The sequence below is a fragment of the Candoia aspera genome, chromosome 11 (genome assembly GCF_035149785.1).
Source record: "Candoia aspera isolate rCanAsp1 chromosome 11, rCanAsp1.hap2, whole genome shotgun sequence".
In the NCBI taxonomy this organism is placed as follows: domain Eukaryota; kingdom Metazoa; phylum Chordata; class Lepidosauria; order Squamata; family Boidae; genus Candoia; species Candoia aspera.
This window is the reverse complement of record NC_086163.1, coordinates 7,588,144-7,613,884: the sequence shown is the minus strand read 5'-3', so window position 1 is coordinate 7,613,884 and position 25,741 is coordinate 7,588,144. Positions and strand designations below refer to the sequence as shown.

Sequence of the window (25,741 nt, the reverse complement as noted above, 5' to 3'; positions counted from 1 at the left end):
CCTCATCTTCAGAGGGCTGCTGTTCCATAGGGCAGGCACTGCCCCAAAGGAGGCCCAACCCTTCTACCTTCTTTCATCAGTGCTCTTTAAGTGTAATAGGAGGCATCATACCAGTGTTTCTCAACCTTGGCAACTTTCAGATGTGTGGACTTCAATGCCCAGAATTCCCCAGCCAGCAGAATTATAACACTGCATTATACTTTGGATTAGGCCATGGCACTACTGTGGTAGTTTCAAATAAATCTGTACTGGAGGCAAAGAAGGAGCAGAAGGTAGGTCTGAATGAGTGGGGGGTAGGGCGGTTGCTCATGGTGTCACTGAAATTTAGCAGAACAATTTTGGCACTCAACTTCCTGGGCTAGAAGGCAGGCAGCTGGGTGTGGTCCAAGACCTGCAGGTTGCCAACAGCTGGTTTCGTGCATTGTATGAACCAGGCCCACTGTGGCTTAGTTAACAAAATCTGGTTAACTGGTGTGACGTGTAAGCTCAGCATGATGTGTTGTGTTTACCAAGAAGGTAGATAATCTTGAGAAGTGAGTTTAGTCTATACTAATGGTTGCATTCCACCCACCTCCATGCTTTGCTGGGCTGGTCCAGATTACCAAAAATTGAATCCTACGCAAGTAGCTCACATCAAAAGGGTATTATGTAGACCTATAAATACCCATTTTATTTTTAATCCATAACTAGGCTAGACACTGGCTGCCGGCCCAGGAATGACCAACTCCACAGCAAGCTCCCTCCCAACAACACAGAAGGCATCAACAGCCACAGCCAGAACTTTTCTGCAAACAAAGACAAGATGCCGAACCAGTCATGGCCTTCTTGAAGTTTTGTCATTTGCTGCCACAGAGTGAATCTCAAGAGGACGTGATACACCCTTCTTGAACAATTGTTGTAGTTCATAATTTGCAGAACAGTTGGCTCGTCTGAATCTGCACCAGGGACAAAATCATCCTTTCGCATCCTGCTAAACTTTCTGAAAGCAGACAAGCTTTCTTCTCTTAGAATGAGAAGTTATCCAGAAGAAATGTAGGCTTGGCATGGAGGAGGCCTTCAAGGCAAAAATATCCTGAATAGTACTGTCAGATGGAGGGCTGTCACATTGATGTTTACCTTTTCAAAGCTAAGGCGGGGGCGGGGGGCAGCCCATGGGGCGCGTGAGACTTCCAGGACTCCAACTGTGGTCCCTGCAGTCCCCAGGGAAGGCAGGGCCAGGAAGCACATCCTCTGGCCAAGCAAGACTGCCCATCCCTATCCTCTGAGCTGTTCTGTGTGAGCATTTGGCGGTGTGTGTTTTTTCCCTTTACATGGCAAAAAAGAATACTACATCTCCTCTCTGCAACAGTGTGAAACAGTTTCAGCTGCTTATTAAATGGAGAAAGAGTAGGCTGGTACTCATATCTGACTTAGCCATAATACCACTTGGTGGGATTTAGCTAGCTGCAATTTGTGATCCTGGAAAGTGGAGTGAATGCCTTAGTGTGATCTGTAAATCCAAGTATTATGCCTTAGTCAGTAAACTATGGTTAAACAAACCATAGCTTATGGATATGTACATTCAGTTGCCATCCAGCACCGGAAAAGCTAATGGTTAAGTCCTACTTCTGCTGCAGATTAATTGAATGGCTTGTATTTCAGTTTCCATTGAGATATACCTTTCATCAATGGTCATTTAGAGTTTCTTTTTTCATCGCTTCTCGGCCTTTTGGCTAAGATCAAATGTAGTAGTCTGTAGTTTGTTTGTTTTTTAAAAAAAGGATTACCAAATCTGGCCTGCAAAGGTCCAGATGACCACCAGATGGCAGCAAAGAGATACAGAAAATTCCAACTCTTTGCTGCCAATCTAGTGGTTCCCTTGATTTTTGTAAGCAATTACAGGAGGCTGATTTAAAAGGATTATTGGGTTATCAGAGAAAAGTTTTGTAGACCAGACAGAGCTGGCTTGGCCACCATATAAATTTCTTAAATAAATACTAAAAAGTCCCCAAGACTTTTGCTTCATCTAGCCAAGAATTAGATGCTCCGATTTGATGTGGTTCTCCAGGACTCATCTGCCAGCTGATCTTTTAAAACTGATAAACCCATTGTTAAAACAAGGCATTTGACCTCCAAGAAACAAGTGTTCCATATCCACTGTTCCTTCTCTTTGATGGGCATATCACAGTGGCCAATACTATGACAGCCAGTTTGGTCTAGTGGCTAAGGTGCTGGGCTAGAAACCAGGAGTCTGTGACCTCTAGTCCCGCCTTAGGCATGAAAGCCGGCTGGGTGACCTTGGGCCACTCCCTCTCTCTCAGCCCACGAGCCAATCAGGCGTGGTATGAGAGTTCTAGTCCTGCCTTAGGCATGAAAGCCGGCTGGGTGACCTTGGGCCAGTCACTTTCTCTCAGCCCAACTCGGTGCAATGTAGACTAGCCTCCTCATGGTGCATCCCGGGCAATGTGACTTGTCACGGCTAAATAGCCTACACATCTGGCTGCTGGACCTCACAAGGATTTCCCAGCAAGAAAAGCAGCATGAACACCAAACTGCTATGCCATACGATTAAAATTTAAAAAGCGGCCAATACTGTGATTTACTGGAAGACGGAAAGAATTCTACTCCAGTTTGCAACGTTAGTCTTTTACATCAAGTTACATTGACTGGCACCCAAGCATTCGAACTCTGTGCCCCCCACAAACTATCCTTACACCTACTCTCATGAGGAGACCAAACCCTTTTAACTTTTATTTTGATCTTAATTGTCTGTGCTTGTGAAGACTGTGCTTTCCCAGTTAGCAGGTGCTCCTTGACTGAATGGCTGATATTCATTCATCCCATGATGCATTGTATTTTTGCTTTAGGTGTGTTTTTAATGGTTTCTATTTTAGATGTAAGCCGCCTAGAAGCTTTGGAATAGGCAAGGCACAAACTCAAGCATGAATAAATCAATAAACCTGGTTTGCTAATTGCTTTCCCTCAGTTGTTTTCGTCTCTGCTTTGAGACTGTCAACCAGTTTAATTTATTACGTTTGTGCCTCTAATTTTTATGAGTTTGAGAAGGGGAGGGAGGAAGGGAGAGCAGAGGAGGAGAAGGAATAAAGGAAAAGAGTTCAACACTACCCACAATGGATGAATGGCTGATGAAGATGATGGAACTTGCAAAGATGGCTAAACTAACTTCTTTGATTAGAGAAAAAATATCTACATTTACAGCTGGCTGGAAACCCCTCATAGGCTTTTTGCACGAAACAGAACAAAATGCACTTATGATTTGTGGTTTTGATGATTAGGGGGAAAAAATGGACAATAGAAAAAAGTGAGCTTTTTTTTGTAATCATAAAGGTAATTTCTGTAATTGTACTTCTATTTGCTGCAGAAGAAATCGGAAGCATCTTCTTTCTATTTCTTTTTGTTCTCTCTTTCTGAACTCTTTCTTTCTTCTTCCTTGCTTTCTTTCTTTCTTTTACTTCGTATTAGTTTGGGTTCGTTTTTATGTTCTTTGTAAAAAGTCTAATAAAATTTATTTTAAAGAAAGAAAAAGAAAAAGGAGTCTGTGTTAGGAAATTTAAAAAAGGATTATGGAGTAGATGCCTCCTTTCATCACATGTATTTTAGGCCAGTTGAACAATAAAACAAAATTAATTGTAATGGTAAAAGCATCTTTACGCTTATCTTTCAGGTTTTCAAAATGAAAGCAGCATATGGTGGCAAGGAGGGAGGGCTCCTAATTAACTAGACTGGAGCAGGAAAGAAGGAGAACATTTAATCCATTTGATAATTTTCTCCCAGTGCATGTACAATCTTCAGATAACTCTTTAGATGCCTTCTCTCCCCACCGTCAGGTCTGTTCAGTAGCGAGCCCTTTCCATCTCGTTTATGAAAATATTTGCAAAATGTGGTAAGTTCTTCACTGAAAAGATGAGCTGAGTGTAACTGTCACCCATCTGTACCAGTCTAAATCAGCATGAGCAGCTGTTCCCAGCAGAGGATGGTGTGACTGTCAAGACTGCTTGGCTTACGAAATCCAACAACAACCAAATTCAGCCCCACAAAATACAGATGAATAACAAGAGCTTCAAAGCTGTCAAAAAAAGCTCTCAGAACCCTGTATCTGGATGGGCATTTTGCTTTCTCACACCATTTAAAAAAAAAAAAATCTCATGCTCTTTCTGTCTCAGGGAGAAATCTGTGGATTCTCACAAGTTCTAATCGAGAAAGGAATAAACAGAATTCACATCTGTTTCCCCAACCTCACCCTGAGTTTAGTTGTTCCTATTTTAAATAAGGCATGCATCCAAGGGAAAGACAGTGTTGCGAATGTGAAAGCCTGCTTGAATTAACTAGGTTGTTAACTGGTACACAAGCCTTTCTCAAAAAGAAAATCCTGCAGTACAAACCCACTTGGGGTGTCCAGAGGATGAGGAAGGAAGGAAGGAAGGAAGGAAGGAAGGAAGGAAGGAAGGAAGGAAGGAAGGAAGGAAGGAAGGAAGGAAGGACGGACACAGGGCAGAGGGAGGGAGGGAGGGAGGAAGGACACACACAGGGGGAAGGAAGGAAGGGAGGGAGGAAGGGAGAAAGGAAGGAAGGAAGGAAGGAAGGAAGGACAGACGGACACAGGGCAAAGGGCAAAGGGAGGGAGGGAGGACAGACACAGGGCAGAGGGAGGGAGGGAGGGAGGGAGGGAGGGAGGGAGGAAGGAAGGAAGGAAGAAGGAAGGAAGGAAGGAAGGAAGGAAGGAAGGAAGGAAGGAAGGAAGGAAGGAAGGAAGGAAGGAAGGAAGGCAGCAAGCATAAAATTGAAGCCTCACCTCCTTTGTTACATGGGTTGTACATGCAACACATAAAGGGGCAAGGTTTTAATCACGCAGTTGTGGATGCAATCGTGACTTTTTTGAACCCCCCCAACCCCCAATGCCCCTGACTCTTCATGAAAAATCCCTCTTTTGGCTGCTGCCCATTTTACTCAGTTACCTCTAATGAAGTTTAATAGCCTCCACGTAAGAACACATAACAATTATTTTTCAATCACAACGTTGTGTGCACCTAAGTACTGTATTTCCCCCAATAATTAATTTTTACCCCAAAGCCTAGTTTCCAACCCAATAAGCTGTTGTTTTTTTTAAATAGGACGGTCATTTTAATTCACTTAGAAGAAGTTAGTGCACACTGCTGAGGGATTTTTTTTAATGTCTAATCTTCATAGGGAAGAATAATCTTAAATCAGGGCCACTTTCCTTGTAGGTAGGTATGCTGTTGTGTCTTAGCACAGTGAGGAACCAAATGGTTATGCTTTGTTCAACACAGTTTAAAAATCCTGGAGCTGCACTACACATAAACAAAATGTACTCGTTCACATCTGCATTTGATGTGGAATCAGGCATTCCTTCAGATCTCATACAGCTTCAAGCGAAAACCATGTTTAAAACCTAATGGCTAAAACAATCTCCCAGGTTTAAGATCTGGATTTGAATTCCCATTTGATCATAAAGCTCAGAGGGTCATTTTGCGTCTGTTACTGTGTGGAGTCCTTTGCTTGTGGTTAGCACCGTGAGTGAATGCAGCTGTCTCTAAGCCATAGCATATAGTTAAGTGCTGTTCAGGAACCAGACCTTCATGGTTAAAACCAGCCTTTCTCAATCTTTCGACCCTGGAGGAACCCTTGAAATATTTTTCAGGCCTCAGGAAACCCCTGCACATTCAGGCTTAAATATAGGCCGGAAGTTACAAAATTATGATATTCATTTCATGGGTAGGCCCGTAGATATGCATTAATAGTGTTCTTAACCTGAAAATAATGAAATTTACCTCTTTAAGGTGAAGTTGCCTGAATTTGAAATAATTTTTTAAATAAATCATGATCTCCCAAGGAATCCCTAGTGGCCTCTCATGGAACCCTAGGGTGCCACGGAACCCTGGTTGACAAACCCTGGTTAAAACAAACCACAATTTAGAAAAACATATGAAGTCCGCCTTTACCTCTCAGCCTAAGTTCCCATAACATTGCTGACTTGGATAAATGAGATGGGGGGGGAGTCATCCATGCCACCCTTATGCTTCTCGAAAAACGACAAAATATCAATGTAATAAATACCCATGCATTCACAGGACGGGCAAGGGTGCAACTGACACGTGTGTCATGACATTACCCAAATGATGTGACTTACATGCTTGCATTGGATGCTGTGATGTAAAAAGATGTGAATGCCCAAGTTATAATGTGTGCACAACGAAACCAATGGCACACCGCTTGTAATGTATCCTGCTGAATCAAACGTTAAATAAAAATACAGATATATAGGCAGCGCTAATCCAAATTGCCTGCTATTGAGTGCCATCTATAATAATGATTCCCTCTTCCCATATTCCACTACTTTATTGCATTGTGGCTTTCTGTTTCAGATGGAGTCACAAGCTGCGACATCTCCAAACTGCAACCCAATATGAGAACAGCAAATTGCACAGTAAATGTCACCGTCTTGATTTAATGCAATCATCTGGGGAGCACAGTATTACAAGCATCATAATTTGTCATATCCAGCCCCCATTACTTAGTACAGCTGCTCTTATGACAGGGTTTTCATAATCGGTGATGTTAGAATTAGAAGCAAGAAACAGAGAGGTGGGAAACAGGGTGGGAAATCCAAAACTGCCAGAGCAAAGAACTCTGTAATCAACCCATGAAATCAATTGAATTTGTTTTCTTTGGACAAGAGAAAGGTAGAGACTCAAATGGCATCTTATCCTATCTACCCAGGAAATTTCCCACTGGAAAGCAGATTGATCCCAAATTATTGGCTTTCCGTGTTAAAAGCTGAATTCATAAACCCCTATGGAGGAGGAGATGTCCTGTTCAGTTGTGTTGTTATTGTTGTTTTATTTTATATACTTTTATATCCTTCAGTTTATATTATGGGTGTGTTATTGTACTTCTATTGTATTGTCAATCGCTATATTGTTCTTGAGAGGTATAAATCTAATCAATCAATCCATCTACAAATGTGTTGGAATCAAGCAGATAGTTAGCCAGAAAGAATCTAGTCTAGAGCCCAAGTCTTAAAGTTAAATTTAAACGAAGGATCTGCCGGTGAAAAAACTGTTCGCTTGTAATACCCCACATTGTATTTAAGCTGTGGATTATACCACAACACATCATGTTAGGGCACAAACCCTAGTTTATAAACCACAAGAGCTGGGTTGAAATGTAACTTCATTTCTTCGATTTTGGTTTAGCTGATGTATGAACCAGGCCAAGGTAGCTTGTCCAACAATCCATGGTTAAGCCAACCATGATTTATATGGACCCTCTACATCAGTGGTCAGATGTGTACACTGTTCTATGACAAAGCTAAGCAAGGATTTTTAATCATAGTTTGCTGAATAAATCATAAATAACTGTTAAAACAGTATGCTAAACCATAATTTATAACCCAGAACAGCTGGTTTTGTAGCACACTAACTCTTGGTTAACTACTGTTTACTGAATTACCCCAATTGGTTGGATTCACACAATGCACTGACAATATTCATATAATGTACTTCCCCATAGTTAACCGAACCATGGTTCACTTGAGCCAGTTTTCTGGGTTGGCATGACACAATGAACTATAGACCACATGGGCTGGGTTGGGCCAGTGTGTTAAGTGAACCCTAACCACAAGCCAAGTTAATGAGCAACACCCCCAGGCTCCAAACTAAATGAACCATGTTAAGGCTTTGCACAAAGTCTAGTGCATGGTCTATCTATTCCCTTCCAAGCATGACAGATGCTTCCAATCCTGGATGCCAAAGAATTACTCAGAAACTTTCAAAAACTGAGTTATTTTGGAGGGCCTTTCCTTGAGTCTAAACTGGTGCCATCTTGCTTTCCATTTCTTGTTAATTGTTTCTTGTCATTTGTGTGCCCTAATGTTTCTAAGGGGAAACTAACATTGTTTTTTTTTATTGTTGTGATTGGTTTGATTGGTTTTAACCTCAGTGGATGTGTTCATTTTTATTTATATAGGCTGTAAGCTGCCAAGCGTCATTCAGTTGTGATGGGGTAGAGGTATCACAAAGAAAGAAAGAAAGAACCCCTCACACCCTCCTTCAGAACTTCCCAAACCAGCCACTACGGGAAACCAAAAACGCTTGAGCCAAAATACTTCAGGTTTGATCTACAGGATTCCCTCTGCATTCTTCAAATCATGCCAAATGACTGAAATGCAACCAGATCCACCATAGGCTAGGCATTTTTATTATTGCAGATTAAATACGTTTCCAGTGTCCAGGAGATAGAGAAAACGTGCTTCTTCAGGTGTCCCCATAATGTCCGAGTAGCCAATTCTAATTTTGTGCCCCTGTCTCTCTCAACCTCCGCTTCATCTCTTTTGCATGTTCATGGCTCTTGGCTCTATTTGCTTCATACTAGAAGGAAAAGAAGGCAGGAAATGAATCATAGATAAGCCATGGCACCACACTTACAACGCAGCAAGGGTTTATCATTCAGGAAAGTTTGAAGAAAAAGTTACACGCAGACTGGCAAAACATAAGTAAGCAAAGAAATATCAAAAATTCCACTTCGGTCATTGTTTGATTTACGTGTTTAGTTGTTTCATTCGGTTGAGGTTGCTCTGAGCATTCAAAAAGCAGGCAACCAATTTGCTCTTTTCCAAAGCTTCCCTAAGACTTCATGTGTAGTTAGTTCATATAATTGTAAACCATGAGGACTAGGACCCATTTACTGCAGGCTGAAAGCTATACCAGATAGAATGCCAGAGGCAGAAACAACAAGCATGCAACGCTACCGGTGTTACTAAAAATGACATTCAAACATTAGTTTGAAGGACCAAAACATAACAGTGGGGTGAGAGCTTATATCTTGATAGCCTTGGGCCGCAGGTGGTCTGCACATCTTCTTCCACAGTGTTCCAAATTGTGGGGAAAGTGGAAAACAATTATACACATGGGACACAATCCTAGTACCTGTAATTAACAAATGAATTACATTGGTCTTTATTGGAAACTAAATGAAAATTAGCTTTTGTCCTGGCCTGCTTCTGGGAGCGGGGTATGCCATTTAGCCTGGAAACCCTCAACCTGGAAAAAACACAGTGGGGGGAGGGAGGCAAGGCTGGGAACTCACCTGTGAACGATGCAAATCCCCATTCATAGGTATGGTTAAGGGAATGCATCTGCATAAACTAAAAGTGACCAAAAGAGAGGGGCATAATCGTCTTCGGACCTCTGCGCTGGCCCACTTTCATAAGAAACAAAGACCATTTTAGCCCTGGAATCAGTTTCATGCTCAAAATATGGATGCAAGGATCTTGCTGATTTTCAAAAAAAATCCCAGACGAGTCCCATCTCTGCTGGATGCCAGTTGGGGAATGTTAGAATCTGGAAGTGTGAGAGATCTGAAGGACATCAGCTCAGGTGTCTGGTACAAGCCCCAATATTATCATTTGTCATGCCAAATGATTACACAATTTGCATCATTTGGGTGAGAACATCATGATGCATATGATATCACTTGGCCCTAGTAGATACACTTGGGCGTCAGGTTTGGTAAGCTGACGAGATTGTAAGTATCCCTGTTCCCCACTTTTTCGCAGTGCCTTACCTCTTTCTTTAGGCACTTCCTCATTTCTCTGTCAATACCATTGCAATGGCCAAAAAATTTCAAGACAGAATGCTGGTAGGGAGAACAACAAAAAAAGGTTACTTAGTAATTTTGATGTTTTTAAAAAGAAAAAAAGTCCAAAACAATATTCTAGAATCTCCAGTATTGTTTCTTCCTATGCTAAAAGTTTTTTTGTTTTGTTTTGTTTTGTTTTGATTAAAGCATTCTGTTATCAAGTAAGACTAGAAGCAAAGTCATGGCAAAATCAACATCCAACATTAGATTATTTAAAAATATGTATAAGCATCAATATCATTTACATTTCTTCCAGGTAAAAATAGCAATTACTAAATCACAGTAGCGAGAGCCAGTTTGGTGTAGCAGTTAAAGGCGAGAGATGGTGAGGTCCAATCCCATCTTAGGCACAAAGCCAGCTGGGTGATTCTGCATCAATTACTTTATTTCAGCCCTAGGAAGAAAGCATGGGGAAACCTTTGTTGAAAACCATTGCCAAGAAAACCTCACCAGGAGCCACCATTGACTCAGATGATGATGGATTCACAAGGTTCTGCTGTAGATGATCTGCATCTACATTTTCCAACGTTGGCTATCTGATAAACGTTAAACTGTACAACTATTGTTGTTATAGTTATTCAAGGTTGGATATTAAACTATTTGAAAATAGACATACCCATTTATTTAGGTATCTCAGGCAATGGCATGGCAAATTATTATTAGTAGCCCTGTGCAGCAATCAGGTTTGCAGGTAAGTTGTCATTCGGGGCATCTACTGCTGTATCCATTGCACCAGTTGGGAATACCTTACACCAACAGGTGCAAAGACTGGGTTTTTCCCCCCCGGAATCACACTTCAGTGGAAAGGGCATATGAACTCAATAAAAGGAGCGGCTCTTTTAAGGCCTCCCTGATAGGTGCTTTATGCATGCCCATAATTGTTCTGAATAACAGCTGCTGTTGATTCTTCCTCCTATTACTATTTCTATTACTATTACTATTAGCCCACTCCAAAAGACTCTGGGCGGCTTGCAACTTCCAATACACAATTAAAAGCATCACAACAAAGCATAATAGCCTGGACAAAAACAGCCATAAGTCAAAAAACATGACGGGCTCCACTAACCTTCAATATTGCCCTTCAGATCTGAATCTTGGCACAAAACTAATAATTAGCTGTGTAATTTCCTTCCAATACACCTGTCACCAACTGGAAGAGGGGCATGGAATTTGTAAGTATGTTAGTTTTAGAGTGAGGTGAATTCCTGATGGAGCTCAAAATCCTTCTTCAGGTGATTCCTACTGAACTGGCAATGGATCTACTCCAAATGAGCTGGAGAAAATATCCAATGCATGACAAATAAATAATAGTCACTATTCTTTTGGAAGGCACGCTGATAGTTTTTAGCAAACAAAAAGCAATATTAGTTCTGTCAGGTTCAGGGAGAACTAGTTAATAAAAAATGATAATTTACTTGCAAGTAGTAAATCTTGCAAAGTACTGGGAAAATGTGACTCCTGTTCTACAGCACAGAGACTCTTTTCCTTGCATTGTAATTTGAAATATAGCTGATAAAGATGTTAACCCAGGATCTACAACTGTACAAATAATTCCAGAAGCTCAGGAAGAACTTTGGATTTTTGGATATTGCCTAAACCCTCCAGTCAAAGGGTGTTTGGCTAAAGAGCCACTTTTAGTCAATACAATACAGGAATTTGCCTTTAAAAAATCTCAGTGAATGTCTGGAAGTTTCTGAAGTATGTTTGAATCTTTTGTTTGGTTAAGAAGACAGAAGTCATTGAAAAGACAGGAAGCAGTTGGCAATTCTATTGCCTTCAGTCTGGATAGGCTAACATTTACGCATGCATGATCACAATGGAATATACAATTCATGGAAACAGAAGTTTTCTTCGGTTTCAACCAGCCCTAAACGCCACTGGTACCAAGAACATAAAACCCTAAGCAAAGTGTTCCTACTGGGGAAGGGAGGTACACAGGATAAAAGGCTTTACAAAGGGAGGGAGGGAGGACATTTTCCTCCTCTCTTCTCCCCAGACCCTTCAAAAATATTTCTCACCAGGTGCCATGGGAGGTAAATTATGTATATTAGCTTCAAGCATAGTACCCATTTTCACCAGTTATGGGCATATGTTGGGGTAATGGAATGGTTATGGGACCTGCTGGATTGAGCCATTCCTAAAACTGATCCCAAACTTCATCAGAAAAAAATACCCCTTGGTTTTTCTAACACTGGATCTCTGTCAGTGGAAAAGAAAGTGCTGGAGGAATTTCTACTGCAACTGAAAGGAATCTTTTTGAGGCTGGATCTTTCTTTCCACCCTCTGAAACAAAGGATTGGAGCCTTAAGAGTCTAAGCTCAGTTCAGTTAAGAATAGAATCAAAGCTTCAAGGCCTTCACAAAAGTACCTCATCTACATGTGACTTCCTGCTAAAGGCCTGGGACAAATCTTGTTTATAAGCACGACAAAAAGTGACACTACACAAACAATAAGGAAGTTGTAACACGGAAGCTCTTTTTGTAAATTAAGGGTACAAAGGAAGCAATTTATTTTTAGGGATCTGAACCACAAATACAGATATATATAATAATATAATATATAATATATATAATACCTTCTTTTTTTTCCCCAGGAAACCCTTTTTGAGTAATTAAATCTTTGCCTTCACTTCCAATCTACCTCTATCTCTATCTCCATAACATATTAACTAGAATAATATTAATATGTTGTCATCAGTGTTGTATCACAAGCAGTCCTCCTTTCTTTAACAAAAACTGTTTGCGTCCTTCTAGCAATCAGACATACTATGTAACTAGGACCAATATAAGCCACTATCCTGGTAAGGTATAATTACGGCTAACATTGTACCTAGCCTCCTAATGCATGAAAGGATTGTGGCTGTACATGAATATTAATTCAGAGAAGAGTTCTCTTGCAACCAGGGACAGGCAGGGACGTTCCCAAGATCAAATCCTCCCAAGCTGGTGGGGGAGGGGAGAGAAGGCTCTTAATTATTGACTAAGGCATAATTAGGCAGAAGGAAGAAGCATCTCATTGCTCAAAGAGAAAAGCTGCAATCAATGAGACATGCTACTGAGACAATGCCCGTTGCTGCAGCAGGCATCTGAAAACAGCTCTCTGGTGCTAAAGAGACAGCTTTGCCATATTTGAAAATTGTGAGCTGATGAACAAGAGCTTATTAACTTCCCTCTTTCAAAACAGGAAGGAAGGAAGGAAGGAAGGAAGGAAGGAAGGAAGGAAGGAAGGAAGGAAGGAAGGAAGGAAGGAAGGACATTATTGTCATCATTTGGAAATCTCAGTTAACTAAGGAGCTATAAGAGAATAAGAGTCATACTCAGTGTTTCTCAACCTTGGCCACTTTACGATGTGTGGACTTCAACTCCCAGAATTCCCCAGCCAGTCATGTGTGGACTTCAACTCCCAGAATTCCCCAGCCAGCACGACTGGCTGGGGAATTCTGGGAGTTGAAGTCCACACATCTTAAAGTGGCCGAGATTGAGAAACACTGATCATACTAGTGGGACTCAAGGCTGAAAAGGTGCTGTCTTCCAATCCTCCCCTATCTCAGCCATCTCCCAAGGCCACCAAGAGATCAGTGAAGTATCTGGTAACTCAGAAAGGCAGGTGGGAACAAAACCCTAACGTTTAAACTTGTAAGCACAAACCGTACATCGACAAAGGCACTGACATGTCTGCACTGCAGTGGGCAATGAACTGTTAGGCTTAAGACTGCAGCAACGATTCTAATCTAGTGGAGCTGTGCCCGAGAGTCTCCTGGCCAGCCAAGCTAAGTGCTGCCTAAGAGACAGAGCGTCTGGAGAATCACAATTTATGGCTGAGTGCTGGTGTGAAGCTTGACGTCACTTTAGCATCAGATGGAACAGGACTGCTCCATTCCTTCACATTCTGAGGCAAGGGCAGAGGTATCCTCTTGACAGGAAGCACAACCTGCTTGAATTACGGAGGAAACAAATGTGGAAGATCTGAACCTACAGCTGTCAATCTTCCCAACGTTAGCCAAAGCATGTTTTTCATGGATTTTCAAGGGATTGAAAAGGAAGTCCTACAATGAGCAATTAAGAAAATTGTTTATATTAGGACCCAAACAGCAGCTAGCAACCATTACTCATGTTTGAGGCAAAGGCAAGAACAAGGAAATTATTTTTAGCGATCCATCCTCCCATTTGTATCCCCAGCCAATCGCCACAGTTTAGATATTTGATCTCAACTGTGACCATTGGCTGGGGATACAAATGTAAGGGAAGGGGAGGATGGATCACTAAAAAATAATTTTCTTTCTCTTTTTTTTACTGTGTTTTAAAAATTTTAACATAGTAGTCTTTTTTTGTCCTGCTTTTCTCCTACTTGCTGTGTATTCCAATATTTATTTTAACAATAAAATATATGGAAAAGGAAGGAAGGAGTAAAATTGGGCCTATGTAGATTTGAGAAGAAAAACTGAAAGCAGATATAACCCTCTCCAAACACTTGCAGTGTATGACACACACACACGAGCGCACACACACACACACCCAAAGGCTGCAATTCTCTACTGCCACACAGTGCCGGATTCAGAATAACAGGCTTAAATTACAGAAAGGCAAATTTTCCTCCCGTTTCGAAGAAAGGTTTCTTGATGTTCCAGTCCAAGAACAAGTTTGCCCATGCCCTTTAGGGGAAATAGAAACAGTTTCACGTGTCCTCCTGTGATGCCCCCTTTAAGTGACATGGAATTAATAACTCCTGACTCATAATCAGCCAAGACTGGACAGGGAGCTCCCCTGTTTCCTGTTAGCCAGCAGCTCAGCAAAGATGTCCAGGAGAGTTATCAAATGTCTTGTGATTGTTATTGCTAAAAGACAATTTATTGTTTAACAATCTTGATAATTGGTTTTTTCCTCAAAACATGTATAATAAAAACCTGATAATCCATCTGATCCAGGCACCTTTCCTGGTTTAATCTGTTTTTATAGCTTCAGAAACTTATCTTACTGTTATAGGTCCATTCATAATCTGTTTCTGTTCCTCTGTAATCCTCGGTAAATTTTATTTCTTTAGGTATTCATCTGTTTTTTCCAGAGAGATGTCATTTGCTTTATACAAGCTGGAATAATATTGATGAAATGCTTTTTGCATGGCCACACTATCTGTTAATGTAGTATCTCCCTCTTGTAGTTTCAATACCATTTTATTTTCTTTTTCTTTTTGTAATTTATATGCCAAACATTTCCCTGGCTTGTTTGCAAAGGTTTTTTGCTTTACATAGTTCACTTTTATTTCCCTTACTGTTAACATAGATAACTGTCATTGTAAAAGCTTAATTTGTTGAGAAATACTTATCCAGAAATTTCTTTAATTCTTCTTTTCTCTTTATCTTACGTATGAAATAAACTCTGATAAAAGTTTTGCTTGCATCCCAAAACATTCTTAAATCAGTACCTTTGTCTAAATTACTTTCAAAAAATTCTTTTAATTTTTTTTACAATCCTCCTCCACAATTTCTTCTTTCTGTAATAACATTTCGTTTAGTTTCCATCTAAAAGAACTGGATCTCCTTTTATAATCCAAATTCATAGCATTACGATCCAAAAAAGTCTTTGCTACTATCTCTACTTAAGAAACCTTAGTAGCCAAATTCTTCGAAATCCCTATCGTATCTGTTCTTGAAAAGGACCTTTGTCTTTCAGAAAAGTAAGTATACTTTCTTGAATTGCTATTTTTCTGTCTCCATATGTCCACAAGCCCTAAATTGTCCATTAAATCAAAGAAAACTTTTGGTAATTTGCCTTGAGTGACTTGAATATTTTTCTCAAAAGTTCTATCCAGTTGTGGCAAGATCATTCCATTCCAAACCCCCATCAAACACCAATGTTCATAAGGGAAACCTATTAATCTCTCCATAAGTCCTTTAAAGAACAGCACTTTATCCTCATTTGGAGCATAAATTCCCAATATCAGAGTCTTGGTCCCATACAAATTAACTTCCACCCCAATAAATCTACCATGGTCATCAGTCAATACAAGTCCTGGTTTTAGTTGGGGATTTATATACAAAACAACTCCATTTCTTTTTTTAGTTCCTGCTGAAATAAACCCTTCACCCAAATTTTTATAAATCAAATATTTTATGTCCTTTTTTCTAATATGCATCTCTTGTAGGCATATTAAATTTTGTTTAAATTTTTTTGAAATAATCATTTTTTTCTCTTTTAAGGAGCATTTACTCCATTCATATTCCACATTAAACAATTGTAATGCATAATCAAAATTTTAGAAAAGTCGTTACCGGTAGCGCCTAGTTCAGTATCCTCCCTTTCAGTTTCCTGTTGCAGCTGTTGAAATTTTTCTGTAGTCTCATCTGACAACTCCATTTGAAACTCCTCCAATTCCTCTTTAAATTTTTCTAGAAATTCCCTCACCTTCTGGACACAATTCAATCAAAACCTCAGCTGTTTAAAAGTAAAAATCACACCTTCCATTTATCCCATCAAAATGGAATCCTTTCCTGTTTTAATCTATCAGTCAAAAAAGAATACTCTTTTCTCTTACACAATTCTAATGGGATTTTTTTTTTAGGAACAGTTACATCTGTACCATCAATCTTCAGTCTTGTATTAAAATGCTGCTGCAAAACGTGATCTCTTGTCTTCTTCCTGACAAAGTACACCAAGACATCCCTTACTCTTGCAAATCTTGTATTTATTCTATATGCCTTATCAATTTCTGCCTCTGCATCCTCCTCATCCCAATCCAAAATAATTGCTAAAGCTTTAATAGCCTTTTCTCTAATATCTTCACCAGAATCCTCTGCAATTGCTCTAAATCTCAAACAAAATTCCTTCTCTCTCAGTTCCAGTAGTGTCAAATTATCTAGGTTCTTTCCAGTTCTTTGTCCATAACTTCTGTCTTATTCTCCAGAACTTCCACTTTGTCATTAATTTGTTTTTCATCTCCAGACACTTGTTTTACAGAGATTTCCATCTTCTTGACTTCTTCCATCTCCTCTTTCATCTTTTCAAGTCTTTCATCCAAAAAGCTATCAATTTAGTATCCAGGGATTTAGTCACCTTATTGTCAAGTGATTCAGCTAACCTATTGCCTAATTCTCAAAACATTTTCTGAAGTAAATCTGGTGTAATTCCTCTCCCTGCAGGTTGCCCTAGCAAGCCTCTCCTCCCCTCTGCTATTTTGGCCACCGTTATGGTGGTTGCCATCGTAATATAGTAATCCAAAAGTGAAAGTGTCTCAATTGCAAGGGAAAGAATAAATGGCAAGCTTTTCCTTTTTTTTTTTTTTGTCTTCCTATGCCCTGAATACTTTCATCTCAGATGGCACTCTGTAGTTACAGTCAGCATATTATCACAGTCTGGCTCATATTATCTTTTTTTTTTGTAAAATCCACCAATTGTCTGCACTCCTTAATAATAAACAAGAAACAATCCCACGAAGGTCCAGTTCGTTTGTCTATTTTAATTCCAATTTATTCAAAAGCACTTTCACCCAAAAAAAATAACAATCCCCTTTATCCATTTTAAGGGGGACGCGGTGGTGCTGCGGGTTAAACTGCTGAGCTGCCGATTGGAAGGTCGGCGGTTCGAAACCGCGCGGCGGGGTGAGCTCCCGTTGCTCGTCCCAGCTCCTGCCCACCTAGCAGTTCGAAAACATGCCAATGTGAGTAGATCAATAGGTACCGCTTCGGCGGGAAGGTAATGGCGTTCCGAGTCGTCATGCTGGCCACATGACCCGGAAGTGTCTATGACAACGCCGGCTCCAAGGCTTAGAAACGGAGATGAGCACCGCCCCCTAGAGTCAGACACGACTGGACTTTACGTCAAGGGAAACCTTTACCTTTACCTTATCCATTTTACATCCTCTTATCTGACATCCTCTCCTTCTTAAGCTTTTTGCCAAAAGTTTTTAAATCTTTAAAACCTATTATTTCTTTTTAGAAATAAATTTCTTTTTAGTTTCTTTGGAAAGAGACTTCATTGGCTATTTTCTCACACACACACACACACACACACACTGACAAGCATTTTGGTTTCTAATGAAGGGATGAATAAAACCCAACCCTTGTTCTAAAGACATTCCTAGCAACGATCTGTGTGGCTCTCCAGGCAGCAAGGGAGAGGCAGAATTCTCTGAGGAAAATTTAGGAATAATACGGTACTATCAACAAAATTTTCTCTTGTCTAAGAACAGGATCACAAGATAAGCCTCTTACTGGTGAGCTATAGCAGTTCTGGATTCCGTCAGAGTCTTACCTCCTTGTGGCACATCTGGAGTTGACGGATGATAATATTACACTCTTCAGTATGTAGGTGAGGTGACAAGTCTGAATGCATCGCAAGTTAGGAACCGCTCATAAAAGAAAAAAGAAAAGAAAATATTAAGGTCTTCCCCCTGTCAATATTGTGATATAAATTATACTTAATGTCATGCCATCTTGTTCTAAACACATTTGTTGATGAAGTATAATATTACTGGAACCAAGACATGACTGTAAAGTATTTTCATATGCAGGTGTCAATCTTAAACTCGCCAAGCAGCATGTTTTACCAGCTTCCTGCAATATGTAGGGTGCTCCTCAATCCATTCCACAACTGAAGAACTGGTCTATGGTCCTTCAAGAAACACAGACAGGTTCTTAAATGGGATTGATTAACAGCTGATCTAATCCAGCCAACCTTCTGGAAGATCTCAGAAAGTTGCTGAAACAACAGCTCTTCCTGGGTAAGTTCCAGCCAGCATTTACCTCTATAGTACAGTATGGCAGGACCTGTCCAAGGTCCTGATATTCTTCTCTGCCTTGTCTTTTGCAAGCCCACACAAAACAAAACCCTGTCCTTCCAGCAAGTTTCTCTATTGTAAACGGTGTCCCTTGAGATCTTCGAACCATCTAGGAATACACATACCAAAGGCCCATAGAACAAGGTTGAGGAACCTCTGTCCATAGGGCAGATATGCTCTGTAATCTACTCTTAAAAGCCCCCTGGGAGGGATCAATCCAAATTCTGGCAAAGAGTTCTACAATTTATATACTGGGCAGAGAGTGGGAGGGCCAGAAAGAGAGGAAGAGATGCCCCATCTATTTTGTTCCTGTCTTAAGCACTTCAGTTTTACCATATGGAACTATGATCATTCCCCAGAGAATGGGTCCTCAAAAAAGAAGAGTTTTCCCTGCTTAATTGCAAATCTGTTCCATGTACCACCATAGAACATAAGGGACCTGCTTTCAATCCCTTCAGTTCTGTCTCCACCATGAGCACACTGAGGAAGGCAGGATTGATATTAACAGTAAAGTTATAACCTTCCATGCTTCATCAAAAACCTAACACTCATTTAGCTGAAGCTATAATTATTTATTTATTTTCATTTTAAAGACTTACAGTATACAGCCACCCATCTTATGTGCCACAGTTCTGGGTGGCTCACAAAACAATAGTAACCCCCCCCCAAAAAAAGCAGTAAAACCAGCATCCAAGAAAACCAATCGCGGCACCCTAAACAACATTTCCCGACCTATCAACAATCACTGAGCTCCGGTCACACCCTACCCCAACATTTGAGGGAAGATCCAGCTTTTTAAGGCCTTCCAGAAGGCTACGAGATCTCAAGAAGGAGGCTGTTCCACAGGGGAGGGGACACTATGGAAAATTATGCTTCCTAGTGCCTAGGTCCCACTAGATGACAGGGTTAAGGGAAGGAAGATGGACAATGCTGACCCGATCTGACCTATAAGGACCATAAAGTAAAGATGCCAAGTCTAGCTTGATTTCTGGTAACTTCCAGGTGGTTTTCCTGGCATCTGAAACTCTTAGCAACCTTGCTCTGGCTGCAGCCTCGACATGCCACACAACATATGGTGCAGACCCCAAAACCTCTGTACTTGTCAAAAAATATAAAACTGTTAATAGTTGGATTTCAAGTGCAATGCAATTGTTTGTTACTTCAAGTAAAAAGAATCCATTTCAAGAGGGTGACTTCAACTGGCTATTTTCTGCAGACTAGCACTGATGAAATACAGATCATGTGTTGCAAGAAGCAGACATTTTTCCTTATGGAGGCCAAGTAGAGGGTCTGTACAGACCTCTTAGGAGCTGCTTGGGCATGAAATACAGGACAGTCTTGAGAAAATCTCTATACTCCAGGGGATCCCATAGAGTGGTTGGAACATACTTTGTACACAGATCCGAGAAACACACAGCAAACGCACAACAAATACACTGTATGATTGTTGGAGCCTCTTGTAGCTTCAGCAGCATCACCCACAGACCAGATAAAAGGCTTAAGAAAACCCCAAAAGTGGCAGAAATGTATGAACTTTTGAGGGAAAAAAAAAGCTTGATTCGGACTGAGCAGGCTCTGTGACTACTAAACGCAGTTAGAAAGAACGATTCGGTGAACTCTTCTTCGCTAAAAGTATTTCTTTTCTAATGGCCTTTGTGAAGCTGGTTTAAGTATTAGTTCTCTATGCAGGAATGTATAGTTACTTAGAAATAGGTTCCAATGATGGTTTGAAATGACATAGGCCATTCAGATGACTGAAGTTCCATATGTGATCTTAAACTGGATTGTAGTGTGTGATTGTATTAATTTCTTCATGCGCTCTTTTATTATTTTGTATTACAGCCAGTTCCAGGCTCATAAAAAGTAAAACTTCTAATTCTGCCATTATTCCAAGTTGCAATGCTTTGTTCTCTCTCTCCCCTTGCAGTTTGATTATTTGCTAACCTTCTCTGCTATTCCCATTAGTTGCTAAAAGTCTGAAAACAGGCAGATCTAAATTTGTTCTCAGGGATAAACAAGAGTCACAGGACCTAAAGATCAACTCAGCTGACGCTGCCAGATAAAGAACTAACTTTACAGCCAACTGTTTAAAGGAGTACTTGCTTTTCAGGGACTCCAGATGAGAACAAATCAACAAACAAGGGGCCTTACTCCCAAAGAATGTCAAAATTAGTATCTACCTGTGAGATCCGGAGTACCCACAAATTAGGAAATGTCACAAAGCCATGAGCAAAAGTTTATGGTCCCCAGGATTAGATCACATTAGACTGGTAATTGGTTCCTGAGAAAGGGCGGGGTGGGGAGGAAGGCGAGAGACACACACACTTCAATTCTCATCAGCCTCAGCGAGGATGGAAAATGGCAAGGGATATCTGGAAGGTACTTTATTCTCTTTTGTACCCTCTAATCCAGTGTCGGCAAGAAATGGAAAGAAAGAAAAAATGTGGGACCAAGGTATGGGGCCACAAGGTTTGCAATTTTGTATTAAAGAGAAATAATTCTGCACATTTCAAAACTTATTCCAAAATGCTTTGGACTTGGGCAAGCAGAACCCCTCTCTGTTATTTATTCCAGGTGCCCAACCTTTTCCAGGCTTCCATGTGAAACTTAAAAAAGTGCTACTACTTTAAGGGTCTCTAATGAGTGAATTTCTTAAAGCACTGGCACTTTCTTCAGTGGAAAAGATTTGGGCTGTTTTATGGAATAGCAAAGGGATGCTGAGCTTGAGTGAGGTCTAAAGCATACTTTCCTGATAATTCCCAAAGTATGCCCAACTCTTAACTGCCAGAAAGATGACTCCATGGATTGCAATCTCCATTTGAGGTGCGTGTGTATACACATAACAGGCACGCAAAGAGTTGCACACTATTTCTAAATGTTTGAAAACAACATTGTTGAATAAAAACTGTTCAGAGAAAACACATGTGATGTTGGGGGGAGGGATATCAAAAACACAAAACCATAGCTCTCCAGCAAAGATAGCATAACCGCTGGAAAAAAAACAGAGCAATAAGAAATCAACCATTAAAAGTGTTGAGCAAATGCCATGAAGATGTAAAGCAATTACTATGGGAAAAGTGATAAAGAGAAATTCCATTTCTTAAATGGCTCTGGTATGTTTGCAAGATTGGCACGACTCTGAGGAGCAACTGGCCAAGATGTCAATTAAATGATTTATTGGAAAACAAATTGTTGTGTGTTCTTGTTCCTTGTTGATGGATAACAGGATTAGTAAATGAGTTAGTAAAACTCATAAATAACTCAAGTTAAACTTAGAGCTTTGCTTTATCTTTGATTCAAGGGTAGCTGAACATACATGGATATTGATTTGTTCTCCTCCGCTTTCTAAAAAAAAGCAAGGAAGCAAAGACAATCTGGGTTTCTTGTCTCTGCCTCTAATCTGAGAGTAGAAAACCTTGTTTGGTTTGGTGAACCTATCTCAAATTTGGAAAGCATGTCATAGATGCTCTCATAAAATGGGTGCCATCAGGGAGACAGATCAATTCTGTCACAAACTGGCATTAAGCAGGTGATATTGTTCCTTTCCATCCTTTCTAGTCCCCTCTCTCCAGACGTGATCCCAGCAAAGATCTTCCTTTCCTTCTAGGTAGGTGGACCCAGTTCTAAATGAAGGGTGGATGCCCCTTAGCCACCAAAAATGTATTGATCCCTGATGTGGATCATCTGAGCTAGTTTGCCCAATGAGTCTGGACACTGTAAAATAACTTCCTACATTCCATAGCATGAATATGACAGCAGCTTCTAGCATAGAACAACTACATCCTTCCCTTGCTCATAAAGAGCATAACAACAGAAGGAAATGGGGGGAATCCTGCCACTCCCCCCCCCCGATGCCTCGATTTACACTCAACTATTGAGCTGTTCTGACTATTTCCCACTGACAGGTTCCAATGTCATGCCTGCTTGGAAGGAGAACGAAAAGCAAGCCGCAGGAAAACTTACATATATTTGTGACAACCAAAAAACGGGGCTTCAAGATATTCCCCACTTCCTCAGTCCCCATACACTGGTTGAAACAACCTAATGCAGGATGAACTTGATCAGCAATCATGTAATTGTAGGGCTGAGCCATGCTTTGGATTCAGTTCCAAGCAAGTGCTTTGCAGCCTGCAGGGGGGTGAACGTAACCCCTGTCTGCAATGTACTTGAAAGCAGGTCCCACTGGCATTCTTAAAAAAGAAAAATGGAGGCTGGATGCAGCCCAGTGCTTTCATTTACAAATGGGCCCCCTGCCGGAAATAGAAAGCAAATCTTAGCTGGGATAATAGCATCCTGGATTGGGAGGGGTGCGAGTGAAGAACTGAGCTTAATTCCTAGTGACGACATGAATACATCCATTCAATTTTCTTGCCAACGGTACAGAAGAGGATTGCCATTGCATTCTTCTGATTATATTTTACTTCCAGTCTAGCCTACAGCCGGAAAATTGCCCAATAATCTCCCATCCAGCTACTAATCATGTCAGATCCTGCTTAGCTTTGAAGCCAAAAGGTCCTGCTGCCTATGAAAAGCAGCTTTGGGGGAAAAGGGAAAGCATTTCCCAACCTGGCTCCTATGTTTATGGATTATGGCAGTTAAAGTTACAACACCTGGAGAATATCATGTTGGGAGCATGGGAGTTGCTTTTGAGCCAACTGGCAAGAGTTTTCATTCTGCTTTTTGGGCTGAGGAAACCATTTTCTCAGTAAAAAGAGTTCCTGTGAGCAGGAAAGGAAAACAAGCCACAGCCATTCTCTGGAGAGAAAATTATTTCTGTGCTTGCTCATTTTTTCTTACTTTAATCACACCTGGACTGGAAGTTTACTCAACTTGGCTGTGCTTTACTGCATTCATCTCAGTTTATGCTACTAATAAATTATTATACAAATAGCCACAAGGTGGCGAGGCAGCAAGCAGAACAAATCATTCAGTGCCATTTTCTTGTAAGCATTAATATATAAAACTGTATAGGGATAAGAATTCTATTTGAACAAGAGGCTTAAAAGGCCACTCGCCCTATTTTACACATACACGCATTTTTGCCAGCATTATTTGTCACCTAACAACGTGGTACCATATTAAAAAGTTTATGTTCAGTTATAGCATAACAGAATATTTATGACCTAAATTATGTGACAAAAATGACATCTTCAGACAGTAGCTATTCCATACAGCATGCTGCACAGAGTAATCAGGGTTTTTCCTTAATGTATGATTCCTTCAAGCTTCATCTGTAGTAAGCATCTTAGAGAAAAATGTTCTTCTAATTCACAACTGAGATATAACAAAACACTCAAGTTTTAATTAATAAGATTCAAATGTGTGAAATTTATTTTTCACTCAAAAGTAAACAGAAGAATGAAAATAGAAGGTCGCAGTAGTAAAGAGTGCTTTTCCTTAAATTTGTTTGGTGGTTAACACTGCTTTTAGGATTCAATATTTCTGCTACAAAATCATATATTAACAATGGAAGTGAACAAGTCTACTCAGAAATTGAAATCTAAAAGTGCTACTATTCTGAAGTTGTTTCTTAGGAAGTAAGTGAGATTGGATACAGTGGCGCTGACTTAGGGATCTGATTTACAGAGTCACCCCATCCTACACCCGGACTGTTTACCTGGAGTAGTAGTGGCTCTCCACATTATGGCCAGGAGTTTCCAAAATCTACCTAAGGACTGCAGGATCAAGTTCAAGATTAGCTATATGCAAAGCATGTACGCTGTTATGAGAATCAGCTTTTCCCTTCTGAGTAAATATGAATAGGATTGCATTGCAAATCTATCAATGTTGGTGAATGGCAAGCAAATATAAAGTGCCTTAAACCCAACCTCCTCCTCAGTTTAGCATCTGCTGCCTGAAAGAGACACCACAGTCACAATGATGCTACTAAAACACACAGAAGAATATAATGCCCAACGTGCTTCGTTCTGCAATTATATACATCTTCAATTGATTGATTTATATTCCCACTTTTAATCCTCAAGGGTGCCTTATGCAGTATAACGACAATACATTACACTAAAGAGCCAAAGAATACCTTAACTCCAAAACAATTGTTCTACTAGTTCAGCTTTCAAAATATACAAAGACCAACATAGCTGCAAATAGGTCACAATCTCAGAGAACAGCAAACTGCTTTTAAACTCATTTACACTGCTAGAAGAGTGGATTATTCAAATCTTGGAGCCTGGGTCTCAAAGTCTGTCTAAGCAACTGACATCCAGACGTGACTGTCTGAAAAAATAGCAAAGTGATCGCCCAGGACAGGGGAAGGGAGAACGGTATCTTACTTGGAGAAGGAATCCATAATAGCTACATTTATTTAAAATTTTACCCCCTGGCATTGTTCGCTGCATGCAGTCAGGTCCACAAAGGGCCAATGACAAATATGTCCAACTACCAAATATGATCCATTTATTAATAGATCTATCATTAAACATAAGAAAATTAGCAGTATCTGAAGGCAATTAGTACCTGAACTACAGTATTTCTCTTTTAGGAGTGACTATGACCACTTAAATTATTTTTAAAAAATTATCTTTGTCTTCCTGGGATGCCATTCGCTCTACACAAAACTTTTCTTTTTCACTTTAATTAATGAAGGTACAGAGGGATGTTGCACTTTTTTCTGATAAACTTTGCATCTCCTAATATATATTCCCCGGATAAGCAACCTGGTGCCCTCCAGGTATCCTGGACTATAAATCCCTAAATTCCTAGCCGCTGGGGATTATGGCTGGGGATTATGGGAGTCTTAATACAAAACTCTTGAAAAACAAGAAGAATTTTTAGACCATCTGTTCAAATAGATTTTATAGATATAGCTAGAGATAGAGATAACGAATAAACAACAAAAAAGAGATAGAGATATGCACACAGCCATATATATAAAATGTAATTATATAATTTAAATATATGAATATATACAAAAAAGAATCTTTACTATTTCCCCGCTCCCTCACATTTCCCTCTCGTAATTGCATATACGCTTGTGCCCCCACCGCTTTCCACACCTACCTAAAATTTTGGAAAATTACTTAAAGCTGAAACAGAAAATTAAAATACCTCGCCAATAAGGGCATAACCCGGAAACGAACGTCACTCGATCCGGAAGTTATTCTTGCTTTAACCCTTAGTCACGTGCCAGGGCTCCCTCCTCCTCCTCCTCCTCCTCCTCCCGAAGGAAAGCAGCGGAGGTGGAGCCACCCAGAGCGTCACAGGCGCGAATATCGCCGGTTTGGGGAGGAGTCGGGATGTGATTGGCTGATTGGGCGCGGAGGGGGCGGCTAATTGGACAATTCGAAAGGGCGGG

The 25,741-nt window shown here is 40.3% G+C and overlaps 1 protein-coding gene and 1 pseudogene across 2 annotated transcripts; one reads left to right on the top strand and one right to left on the bottom strand.

Annotated features, from left to right (window-relative positions):
- The first annotated feature begins 1,692 nt into the window (after positions 1–1,692).
- Positions 1,693–1,851, top strand: LOC134504195 (U2 spliceosomal RNA; annotated as a pseudogene).
- A 6,348-nt stretch (positions 1,852–8,199) lies between these two features.
- Positions 8,200–25,599, bottom strand: CMC2 (C-X9-C motif containing 2). Of its 2 annotated transcripts, XM_063312849.1 has the most exons (4): positions 25,495–25,599; positions 17,904–18,000; positions 9,583–9,654; positions 8,200–8,387 (listed from the first exon to the last, which is right to left on the bottom strand). In XM_063312849.1, the coding sequence occupies exons 2-4, from the start codon at positions 17,982–17,984 to the stop codon at positions 8,307–8,309; spliced, it is 234 nt and encodes a 77-aa protein (XP_063168919.1). In that variant the 5' UTR covers positions 17,985–18,000; positions 25,495–25,599; the 3' UTR covers positions 8,200–8,306. The 2 variants fall into 2 exon arrangements, with proteins under 2 accessions (XP_063168919.1, XP_063168918.1); XM_063312848.1 differs by lacking the exon at positions 25,495–25,599 and having other exon boundaries at positions 17,904–18,194.
- Between the last annotated feature and the right edge of the window lie 142 nt (positions 25,600–25,741).

Excerpts from the sequence above, each read along its gene's own strand:
- CMC2 (XM_063312849.1), bottom strand. The coding sequence starts at position 17,984 with ATGCATTCAGACTTGTCACCTCACCTACATACTGAAGAGTGTAATATT. Across the intron at positions 9,655-17,903 it reads TCCAGATGTGCCACAAGGAG|CATTCTGTCTTGAAATTTTT; the intron begins GTAAGACTCTGA and ends TCTCCCTACCAG. Across the intron at positions 8,388-9,582 it reads GGAAGTGCCTAAAGAAAGAG|TATGAAGCAAATAGAGCCAA; the intron begins GTAAGGCACTGC and ends TTTTCCTTCTAG.